At 35.7% G+C, this 12,428-nt stretch overlaps 1 protein-coding gene across 2 annotated transcripts in view; it reads right to left on the reverse strand.

The window, feature by feature from the left end:
• The window catches only part of LOC113519441 (uncharacterized), a 767,542-nt gene that overhangs the window by 507,664 nt on the left and 247,450 nt on the right, over window positions 1–12,428 (reverse strand). For both annotated transcript variants that reach the window (XM_052897047.1, XM_052897048.1), the window contains exon 2: window positions 10,220–10,504. In XM_052897047.1, coding sequence (XP_052753007.1) covers window positions 10,220–10,442 — 223 coding nt within the window. In that variant the 5' untranslated portion in view covers window positions 10,443–10,504. The remainder of the gene's footprint in view (window positions 1–10,219; window positions 10,505–12,428) is intronic.

A 12,428-nucleotide genomic window follows, 5' to 3' on the forward strand; every position in this document is an offset into this window, starting at 1 on the left:
TATGGAACTTTTGGTAGTAATAGTGGTGGTCAATATTCGAATGTTGACAGTCACAGTCATACTAATGGTAGCGGAATTAAACCAAATAATTCTAATCGAATAACCAGATTATATTTGTCTTTACGCCAAATTTCTTACAAGGTAGATAAAGAAAAATCATACTGTGTGAAGCGTCTGCTGTAACACTGTTAATGGAATAACAAATTTGGTTTTCCAATTATCATCATTACTTAGTAGTTTTTATGTGAGACAGTAGCAAACACCTACACACCCATGTTTACAACCAATATATATGCAATAAAGTATCAAATAAATAAATACACATACAGACAAAAACACAAGACATTATTTTGCAAATTACCTAAAATTAAAAACAATAGGTTCGATGCAAATATTCTAGATAAATATTGTACAATCGAAAGATATATACGGCACACGTTGTACATGGCAACAATTCTCAAGATACCTCTTGACATCCATCTAGCCTTACATTTGCGAATTTATTTCTTTTATGTTTTATAAAAAAAAAAAACAATAGAAAATATTGTCGTTCAAATATATACAAGACGTAGTAGACCTAAGTACACTTGGGTTATATCAGTACTTACTTAAAGAAAACAAACGTGTAGAAGTTAAGTTTATTTATCTTCGCCTTGTTAAACAAACAATTCGATGCGCATCAATATAAACAAATATTGGCTTTATTTTCATAAAAAATATTGTTTCTAATGTCGTATATAAATATCTTTACACTATATGTAACCCGCGACATTGCTCGCGTGTCGGATAATTTAATATATTAAGACGATTACACCACCTACATCACAGCTTCTTAAAATAGCACCAAAAACCTAACTTCGGTGCCTATCCACCTGCCAAGCGTGGCAACTATTGGTAAAACCCTCCTTTGGGGGGGAGACTTATGTTCAGCAATGAACAGTTAATGGCTGTTATGATGATGATTATGATGTTAATGATTTTATCAAAATTTTTAATACATGATTAGTTTCCATATTGCGTCGGCTATCGCTAAATTCTTAGACTAGAACTAGAATTGAAAGTATTTTATTCCGTACATGGTCTATCTGCTTACTAAATTTATCGAAATCCGATCAGCCGTTTAAGCGTTCTTATGTTAAGTAACCTTACCGTTCTAAAGTTGGGCACAGGTCTCTATTCACTAGAAAATGGATTATTTCACTATTACTAAGCTGGCCAGGTGGTTTGGTATAAGATTTTTTTATCGAATTTTCCTTCTCGTGTAAAAGTACGTTACTGTACTTTAACCCCTTTAGCCACACCTTGTGCCATTCTAGAGATGATTATCCTTGTATTTTCACTCTGCCATTACAAGGAGAACCCTTACCAACTCACATCCTATTCAACCAAAATGCTAAACATTCTGATATGGAACAAACATTTATATATATTCACATTTAAAATGCTGGACGGATTTGAATAAAATTTGGTTTACAGATAGACCATATCTCAGATACCCATATAGGATTTTTTACTTTATTTCACGGAGACAAATCTACAAGAAACAATTTATAATATTATAAAATATAATAGCAATAGAAACAAATCTGTGATAGCAATACGTACACGTAATAGAACCTCTTTAGGTAGATCAATTGTATCGAATTGAAAGAAACGGCTTGCCCACTCATATGTCCAGCCGTGGACGTGGATATATAGTGCACATACTTTATACGGACAACATGCTCCTTCCATCTAACGTCGAATTAGATGAATGGGTGGTGTAGTGGTGATTAGAGCCTAATGTGTTGTACATTAACTTTGGAAGGTGTAAATGTTGCGGAAGGAATTGAGATGATGAGATTGGTAATGACATATTATTATATAAGTCGTTACGGTCCACTGTTGAACATAGGTCTCCTATTACGAAGCGGTTTTGCCAGTAGTTGCCGCGCTTTGCTGGCAGGTTGGCAACTGTTGGTGATGTTTTAAGAGGAACGCTGGTGCCCATTCCTCGACCGTTAAAATATCTTAGTCGCGTCTTACAATAGTCATGGGAAAGGAAGAGAGGCCCATTATATGCCAGGACCACAGGGCAATATTAAAATTTGAAATAAGAATGCATTTTAATAATTACGAAGTCAGTTTTTTTTTAGTTTTTTATTTCTAAGTTAAATCTATATTATCAATAAACCGTGCATTTTAATAGTTTTAAAACAAGTATATATTATAATATATATCATCATCATTTCAGCCATTATCCGTCCACTGCTGGAAATAAGCCTCCCCCATAGACTGCCATAAAGAACGGTCCTGAGTCATTTGCATCCTCTGATTTCTTGCAATGCATTTCAAGTCGTCACTCCATCTAGTGGAGGGGTCGTCCTACACTGCGTTTGCCCGTACGCGGTCGCCACTCAAGAACCTTTCTTCCCCATCGGTTGTCAGTTCTTCGGGCTAAGTGACCAGCCCATTGTCACTTCAGCTTGCTTATCCTTCGGGCTATGTCGGTATTTTGGTTCTCTTACGGATATACATATATATAGGTTTTGCCAGTAGTTGCCATGCTTGGCCGGCGGGTTGGCAACCGCAGTTAGGCTTTGATGATATTTATAAAGAGACGTTGCTACCCATCTCCCAACTATTAAGCTCCCTCAGACCATTAACTTCAGTTAAATGACATATCCAAGTTAAGTGAACGGAGTTACGTGTAAAAACTAGTAGTTATATTTTTGGGTGTTCTAATTTTAAGCCTAAGTTAAGATTGACAGTTTGTAACCATATCAAACCTCAATTGGGGTGGAAAAATACCCCAACCCCCATGTACTACTAAAGACGTTCCAAACTAGAATTTGAATGAGATAAATGACGGAAACGTCTTGCAGCTCAGTTGGTTAGGGCGAGGCTTGGTTACATGAGCGGAAGCGGAAACTCGTAGTGAGGATAAGTTGAAATTACATTTCAAGCACTAAGGGAATTATGAACAAAAAACCAACAGTTCGCGTAATTGTAATGAATATCTACATTCATACATTTTTTTTTCAATTTTCATCATATTACTGCAAAGTGAATTTGAATTCATTAGCTTCTTTGAAAAAATGGTTCCATTAGTGCAACTAAATATTTCTTTCCAAAAAAGGGAATGAAAAATCGCAATTATAAGCCTTCTTAACTGTCCTGATAGCTGGATAGATAGTGCATGGGACACTCAATAACTGTCGTATATCGATCCGTGCTTTATTGAAAAAAAAAATGGACGGTTTCATTGGTAACATGTCCTTAAAACATAATGATTGAGATGTCAGCCTGTATAAATTATTTCTTATTGTATACAATCTATAATAATATCATAAAGAGAAAAGATTTGATAGTTTGTATATTTGTAATTAATAAGCTCATAAATTACTTAATACATTTTAGATTTTTTACACCTATAGAACGCTACATCATCAGCAAGTAAAATAAGCTATATATAATTTCCTATATAAATTTTATCAACCCGTGCGAAGCCGGGCCGGATTGCTAGAAAAAAATAATAGCATAATATCTCTGTCTGCCTCGTAAGGAATCCAACGTAAAAATATATACAGATAGATAATAAAATGATGTAAATTTGATTACTTGAACGCTACAAATCCAGTAATATATCCGCAACCTAATGAGACATCCAAGGAGCTCAACTTGCAGACTTGTTTGTTGGAGTTCTGTCGACATATACGTATATACAAATGTATGTATGTCTAGTCTATACATAAATGTGCGTATCATGTCAATTCCGGTCTTCAATTGTTAGTGCCAAGAAACTGGAACGAAGGCTCTTGTGTGCATCTTTCAATACATAAGCAGACAACAACTACGTCACAGTATACAAAATGAATACACGTATAGCTATACTTTTGTTGGTTTCATTATTCGTTCTATTCGCCATTTTTTTTATCTGTGGTCTTAGGTTTGAAGATTGCTTTGTTGAAAACTCGACTTCGACCGATGACCTCTGAAGCGGTGATGAGGCACTTTCTTTTGTATGAAGTTACAGATTCGATTAGCCATTCGGAATTGGTTTTAATAATAAATTATGTTTGCAATCGATAGGGTTGTCACCAAACGAATAGGTTTTCTGTATTGGTTCCGTACTAATTTTATTAAAATTCAACTGTTTAGTACAAAATCTAAAATTACTGGTCTGACAATAAACAAATAATGTATAATTACAAACTTTTACAACAGCGAGCTTGTTGAAAGATAAGTAACAGACCGACGAAATGTAAACACGAAATGCGGTTTATGCATCAGGAAATGCCCTATTTGGGTTTTATCATAAACAGATAGTTCGAATGCATTTTTAAATGACTTCCTGAAGGCGGTTTTCAATTCGTATGATTTTTTTTTGTGTCTATGTTACGCAATTACGTCATAAGTTCTGAACTGATTCTAACATTTTGTAATCGGTAAGCTTTACCCCCATGTTGTTTCAGTGTACATTTTTATTACATTTCAGATATTTTTTTAAAAGAAATTGTGTTGTATTGGGATAACTTATACATTTGATTTAAAAAAAAATACTGCATTCTAAATTCAGTTTTAAAATAAGAATAATAAGATTACTAATTACTATTAACAATGTCAAGATGAAAATTGCATTTTTTTTTTAATTTGGCGCATAATGTATTTATTTTAAAACAACGAAAACCATATCATACATTTTAATGGTCTAACTTTTCTATTTTAATGGATATGTGTAGCTATTCGAAACTACATAGCTCGAAAATTTCAAAACAATCCAACTGTAACTGTGAAAGTAAGCTATATTATTCATCAACTTTGACTTTTACTCCATTGTTTTAAAGTCCAATATTTGTTTTTGAATCGATCCGTCCATTCGGTTCCCACGGTCGCGGTTACGAAGAAAACATTCATTTAATCCATAGAGGATTCGCAACGGAGTCTGTTAATCCATTACAAAAGGCTGTTCTTAAATTGAACAGTTTGTAGGCAAATAGTCAATTATTAAAGTTACTCTATAAAGTAGAAAGTACTGAGATATTGTTTAATGGCATTTAATGGTGTCTTGGCTGGTTATTAACGGAGAAAATGCCTGTTACGATTTCTGTTTATCTCCTCTCTTATTCTCTTTTAACATCTATATTATTTATATAGCACTCGTATTGTTGTTACCCGCAGATATACCTGCACGAATCTATATAAAAACAGTTTAAAATATCAGATAGAAAAGGGAGATATGGTATTTTTATTTTCTTTTCGCATTTTTTTTATCATAATTCGAAATGTTGTAAAAATAAATAACCCCGGCCAACTGTGCTTCTGCCGGGGGTTAGTTTGCCATCTCTTCTTCTTAAGAGGGAAGATGTGACTTTTCTAGAAATTTAAAAAATAATAAAAAAAAAACAGAAATAATAAAATAAAAATAACTAATAATAAAAGAAAATAACTGTACTGTAATAGTGTTTAAAATTTTAAATAAATAACATTATAATTGCTGAGTGACAATCGGACAAACTGACAAATTCGCACTATAAAGGTATTTAATGTACAAAACCCCAAAAACAATTAAAACAAGATGCACCGAAACACAAACTGAATGTATTTATATTATTCATAATAACACATGCCTACTAATAATATTATAAATGTGAAAGCGAGTTTGTTTATTGGTAATAAACTAGTAAACTTACTTAAACCATTCGCTAAAAAATTTGGTATACACGTACTGTTTAGGATGGAAAATGGCATAGACATAGGCAATAGACAACTTTTTGTTCCGGTGAGTAAACACATCCTAGTAGCACGGACGAAGTCGCGTGTGAAAACTTGTAATAACATAATTGTATAGATCGGAACACTAGCGAAAGCCGCAGAAATTTTACGGCCAAAGTTTCGTTAGTGAACTGTAAAATTTAGCACGCTCAAGTTTGAAAGAGCCAAAAGGTTGGAAACAATGCGTGGAGGTATGGCCGAGCAGCATAATTTGCAAGTTATTCAAATATGGCGACGACGTTAACTATTCGGAGTGCAGCGATTTTGCTGGAGTACACACGGGCGATGTGTCCAACGAACAAGGCTCAAGTTGCAATAATATTATACACACATCTGCACACACAAAGTCAGCGATGAAAAAGTTTATTGAACCACAATGGCAATGCCGAGAAAATTGATACAAACTGTTAAAAGTCGTAAGGATGAATTTTTTAGGGAACGTGTTATGACATTATAGATATCAGCTGCTTCAACTTATATTGGTGGGCATAGTAGATAGTAAGAGACACGTCAAGAACGTAAAAGTTACGGCTGAGGAACATACGGGAATAGTCCAGGATTGCCGGTGCTGGGTAACTATATTGACTGGTAAATCAAAGATTTTAGGAATTTGAAACTGACAGTCATCCTCCAGTGACGGAGAGAAGAGCATTATAAAATTAAAACTTACGTCTTAACGTCTTATATGGGTGTGCACTATAGCACAAATTAATACGAACACGGCGGTAAGCTCGCCCTCAACCAAGTTGGATTCTAAGCTCTACAAACTACGGGCATGTCGACTGTTACGTTTATCACAATCGCAACAATTGACTAAAGTCTTCGACTATTCCATTAAGGATTATAGCCGTGAGCATATATACCTTATTTTGTGTGTGCTAAAATCTCTGTCCCATTCGTGTATTTAGGTGAAACAGTTGTATTTGAATGGCTGTGTTTCGGTTTGAAGGGTGGGATATCGCAGTGAATTTACAGGTTACAGAGGAATAACATCTGAGTTTTCAGGAATGGCAATGCATGGGAAATATCATGGACAAAACAGCATACTCTGTTATGTCCATGGTATTGCTCATGTCTATAGGCGATGGTTACCACTTTCAATCAGTTGGGCACTCAGCTTGTTTGCCATTCTAAGTTGTATAAAAAAATCCAAATCTGCCCAAGAATTCAGAAGCTATGGTGAAATACATGAACCCTGAAAACATTACAATCCTTTTTGGGCAGTCGTCAATACATGTTCCACATGCTTCACAACAATATATCCCCAATTTTAGTATCTAGCTTTTGTATACGTAAGTTTAGATGGCCCATTATACGCTGCTAGTCTCCTTAGCTTTACATTAACAAGGTAACGCAATAAAACGGTAATGTACGCCGTGCAAACGGTTGCAGTAAGTGAAATTTACATGTAAAATGGTAGTTTAAGTCTACTAGCTCGGTACCAGTATCGTACAACTCGTAAGTTATGCAGATTTATAGAAGTCTTGTGGAAATGAGACAGATGGAATTTTCTCATGACATTACAGAAGGTAATAGGTGTTATTTAAGGCAGAGATTCTTTAATATATTCATTCCTTCATATTCTTATCATGATCATCATTATACAGTCGTTATCTGACCACTGCTGAACATAGGCCTCTACAATAGACTACCATAAGAAACGGTTCTGAGCCACCTGCGTTCACTGGCTCCATTTTCTTATAATCTGGAGTAATTTGATGGCATCTGTGGCACTTTTAGAACTAATGTTGAGTAATTAATGTGTATTGCCACTGAGCAGAAAGAAGAATAAATATTGCCAAGTAAATTTTGCTCTACAAAAAAAAACCGGCTTCAATCTTAACTAGTTATTTTGATTTAAAAACCAGTTATTTTGAAATTGCTTTGGAATCAATTTCAACATACATCCTTTAAAATATACACATTTAAAAAAAAATTTGTACAGTCGAACATAGAAATCCCCCCCCCTCTTTGTGAAGTCGGTGAAAAAATTCCAAATTTGTTTTTAAATGACGGAGTTCTGAGGTAATAAACGTAACGAAAATACAACCGTAACAAAAGCCCCTCCTTTTTTGAAATCGATTGAATATAAATGAAACCGAGTCTACCGCGAAGCAATTGTGTTTGCGTGACTGTGGTTTCGACTTGAAGGGTGAGATAGAAGTTAAACTGGGATGTAGACTTCATTTCCAGCACGACTTGGATAAAAAAGTAGTGTTAAATATTTCAAAAAATAAGTTACACAACTAAAAATTTGCATCGACAAGAGGAAACTCTTAAATGAAAAGAAGAAACTAAAAATTTTAAAGTAATCCGGCGATTAACTTAACCAAGCGCTATTACTCTTACAGGCAATTAAGTTTCCATAGCTAAATTTGATTAAAGAGACAGGTCGTTTCTCACTTGCAACTTTTTCTATGAAGACAATTATGCCTATTAGTCAAATTCTTGCAAATTACACATTTCAGAGCTGACAAATTGCTCGGGCGCCGCAAAAAACGTTGAGCGCATCAATTGTTCTATTATCTATTCACATTAAAAGTGGCGTACTTTGGCAAATGGTTGGAGACAGGAACGAGAAAAACTCAGCTGACTAATTCCAACAATCCATCTTAGTCCGCTAGGAAGGTTTTTCGGACGACCTCTATAGGTCCGCTCGAGATACCAGAGCTATTTTCTGTTGGTAATCTAATGAGAAATGTTTCTCGTGTTATTTGTAATTCCAATTTAGTATTAAACAAGAATGCGAAGCAAATAATTTTGTCGTTATTGAATCATTAAAATTTTAAGCTCTCCTGATGGAAAGTGGTAACCGTCGCCTATAGACATAAGTAGTACCATGGACATAACAGATTTATTTTCTACTATTACTAATATAATTGAATTATAACTAAACGACGTTTGTTTATGGAAAATACTTAAGAAAATTTATGTGATGGGTCTTAATAAGACCAACAGATGCCAAAATAATAATATTTAGAAATTTTGTCTGTCTGTCTGTCTGTGGGTTTGTTCTGGCATCATGCAAAAACTACTGTGTGGCAAAATCAATTATTTTCATTTAAAACCTAAATTACAGAACCCATTTTGATAACATTTTTATGGGACCATTTTGAAAGTATATTCCTTCAGATAAAAAATAATTATCCAAGTCATTCCAACATGAAAAATTTAACCGAATCGCGAACCTTCTTTTTTGAAGTCGGTTGAAAATAGGAAATTGACAAACAGTCCAAACTGAAACTTCAGGTAACTCTGTAGAAAAGTTTCCATAAAGAATAAATTTAGAAGTACCCGAGGGAGCGGAAGACAACACAACCGTGCAGACAAAGACGCGGGGTAAGCCTCTGCTTATCTTTAAAAGTGCATCAAAAAGTTTTCCCTTTAAAAGGCAACCGTGAGCCTTCACAAATCCACCTGAGGCTGTAATCGTTGGAATCCTTAATTAATAAGGACCTCCCAAGTTCACAAGTTGGCGGAGATTCGAGCGGATTCATTGAGTTGGCGAAACTTTCTAACGGGCCTCTCTAACTCCTTTATAATGACACAAATCAAAATTACTAAGTATGTCTAAGTAGTAATTAAAAGGGCTCCTCGAATATTCTCGAGAGTTACTGGCAACTTTGAGGACATTTTTTGAGATTTTTCGTAATACGACCACCTACGAGTAATTTTATTATTATTATTTCGGCCGTTAACTGTCCACTGCTGGGCATAAGCCTTCCCCATAAGGGGAGTTTCGCCAGTAGTTGCCACACTTGGCAGGCGGGTAGGCAACCGCAGTTAGGCTTTTAGAGATGTTTTAAGAGGGACGCTGCTGCACACCCCTCACGGTCCATTAGTCGCCTTTTACGACACCCACGGAAAAGGAAGGGGTGGCCCATTCTATGAACTTCCCTTTATGGGTCAGGCCTATGTCCAGTAGTGGACAGTCAACGGCTGATATAAATAAATGCTACGGAATATAAGGTGTTTAAAATCATACATAGAGGGAATGCCAAGAACAGACTTTATGCCTGCTTTTAAATGACAAAGTTTAATGATTTTAGAAAATAAATTTTCTATTAGACCAATGTTCATAATTATTACAATTAAATGTCGTGTCCCACGAAAAAAAACCGACTTCAACTGTGACAAAAACCATTTATTTTGAACTAAAAATTAAACTACTGAATTGCTTTTGATAATATTATAATAGGACCAATGTAAGGAAAAAATAAAGGATATATTAACAAGTATATCTTTCCAAATCGGTTTAAAATTGACGTGGTTATGAGGTAACAAACAGACAAAATACAACCGAACTGAGAACCTCTTTTCTAAGTCGGTTAAAAGTAAGTACAATCGTTAGAATTGAATTGCATTAGTGTATTAATTTTCCACTTATTTCTAGTGTTAATATCTGAAATAGTAACACCATGTATATTTTGATCATTATCATCATGGTATAAAACTGTATACACACCTCCATCCTCTGGTATATTGAGCAGCTTCTTTGCCCCAGGACTCGGTCCTCGTACCGCCGACAGCGCCCTCTGCAGCGTCTCACTCATCTGCTTACCACCGGCACATTGGCCAAACACTATCACAAACACCAAACACCACACTGCACTTGGCACATTGATCCTCACTCTTTTCCAGCTCGAATCTTGTTTCCCCATCGCCACACTGCATCGAAAGTTTGCCATTGCGCACTACGATTCTCTGCTCGAAACCTCAGCTACATTTTAATGAGGTGTTGCGGCGACATCTGGAAAAAAAAGAATGGAAGTTGAAATATCTTTTATTCATTTATTTAAATAACTTTATTGATCAAAACAAAATATGATGCAAAAAGCGGGCTTATACTAGTAGCAATATCTACCAGTCAACCTTTGGAATGAACAGTGAATCACGAAATCGGTACTTCTATTTATTAGGATAATTAGAACTAATACCAGTTAATAATGTACATCTATATACAATAAATAATGTATACTTAATAGGGGGGAATGGATTGTTAGTAATGGGGAGGTTAGTCCCCATTGCTATCAGGTCGACCTTCACGCGGTTCGCTCTGGAAACTATCATGGCTAATTTATCGTAGAATTAGTCACGATGGGCTAACTGACCTGCCTTTTCATTCTCACCTATCACCTCTCACTGGTATCCCGCCAGTGTATAGTGGTAGCGCAGGCGGGGTTACCATGCCATTTTCACCCATTAAAAAAATAAATGGAACATAAAAAATATTTTTCTTTTACTATTTATTATACATATATTTGAAATTCTCACAACAAGCCCTTTCATTTGATATATCATACGATTTTGTTTTTATTGCTACATGTTCGTCTTCGAATCATCGACTTACATATGTCTATCAAATTTCAACTCAGTCACTCTAGTAGTTTCGGTGCAAATGGGCTGTGACAGACGGACGTATAGGCAGACACGCGAGTGATTAATGCGTTGTCAAAGTAAACTAAAGTAAAATTAAACTTGTTACTTTGTATATTGCAGATAAACCATCTGCTTCATTATGCATTAAACGATTACTTAAAAAAAAAAAATGTTAGCTCCTTTGTAAATGAGATAGTTTAATTACTTACAACGCTCGAAAGACCGTGTTGTTAGACGCTTTAACTTTTAAAAGAGAAATGAAAAAATATGGAAGTGAAAAGCCGAGGCGCGAAACCGAGTTCCGAAGTCTCTCCCGGCCCAAGTCGAGATTCCGACCGAATAAAAGTTTGGTGTAAATTTTTAATCTACAGAAATGTGGTGTGGGTTTGCTCATGTTACATACGAGTTGATTTAAGTTGCCAAGTCTAATGGCTTCGCTAAATTATTCGCGAGCTATCTAAATATTTACGTGCCATAACGAATTGTTCTGAGCCACTTTGTTTATCTCAAGCTTGCTAATATCATTGGGCGTTGTTACATTTGTTTGTTTAATCAGCGAAGAAACTTAAATCGACTTAGCATAAGGGGGATGGGATTATTAATAATGCGGACTACCAGCCCCATTGCTAGCAATATGCCAGGTCGACCTCCATGTGGTCCCAACTGGAAACCACCGTGCTAAATTCCTGGTCAGGCGGCGGATCATGATGGTGCCTAGGGTGTGATAAAATCTTACTTCACTGGTATACCGTTAACGCACACGGGAATTTTGGCGTTTTAATCGTTTAGTAAATTTAGTCAATCGTTATGAACTTTGATATAGGTAAATTGATATAGAGAGGTTACTTGATATTCCGATCAATAAACAATATCCTGATCAGGCGGACGAATTCGCGTGTACCAGAGGGAGACTTTGTACAAAAGTCGATTGCTTGGGTACCTCTGTCATTCGTGCATTCGTGTTTCAACCGTGAACCGGTTGTGTTTGCATGACTGTGTTTCGGTTTGAAGGGTGGGTATGGCGTGAATTTATTGGGTACAGAGTAATAACACCTGAGTCCTCAGGAATGGCAACGCATGGGGGGTATCATGGGCGAAACAGTATACTCTGTTATGTCGATGGTACTGCTCATGTCTATAGGCGACGGTTACCACTTTCCATCAGGTGGACCGTCAGCTTGTTTGCCATTCTAAGTTATATAAAAAAAAAGTAAAAGCTGGTTATTTTTAAAATCAACACAATCAACCAACACCAATAAATATATTGGGGGGAAAGGGATTGTTAGCAATGGAGT

Source organism: Galleria mellonella, unplaced genomic scaffold (genome assembly GCF_026898425.1).
Source record: "Galleria mellonella isolate WM207_F2 unplaced genomic scaffold, CSIRO_AGI_GalMel_v1 utg352, whole genome shotgun sequence".
NCBI classification, from domain to species: Eukaryota; Metazoa; Arthropoda; class Insecta; order Lepidoptera; family Pyralidae; genus Galleria; species Galleria mellonella.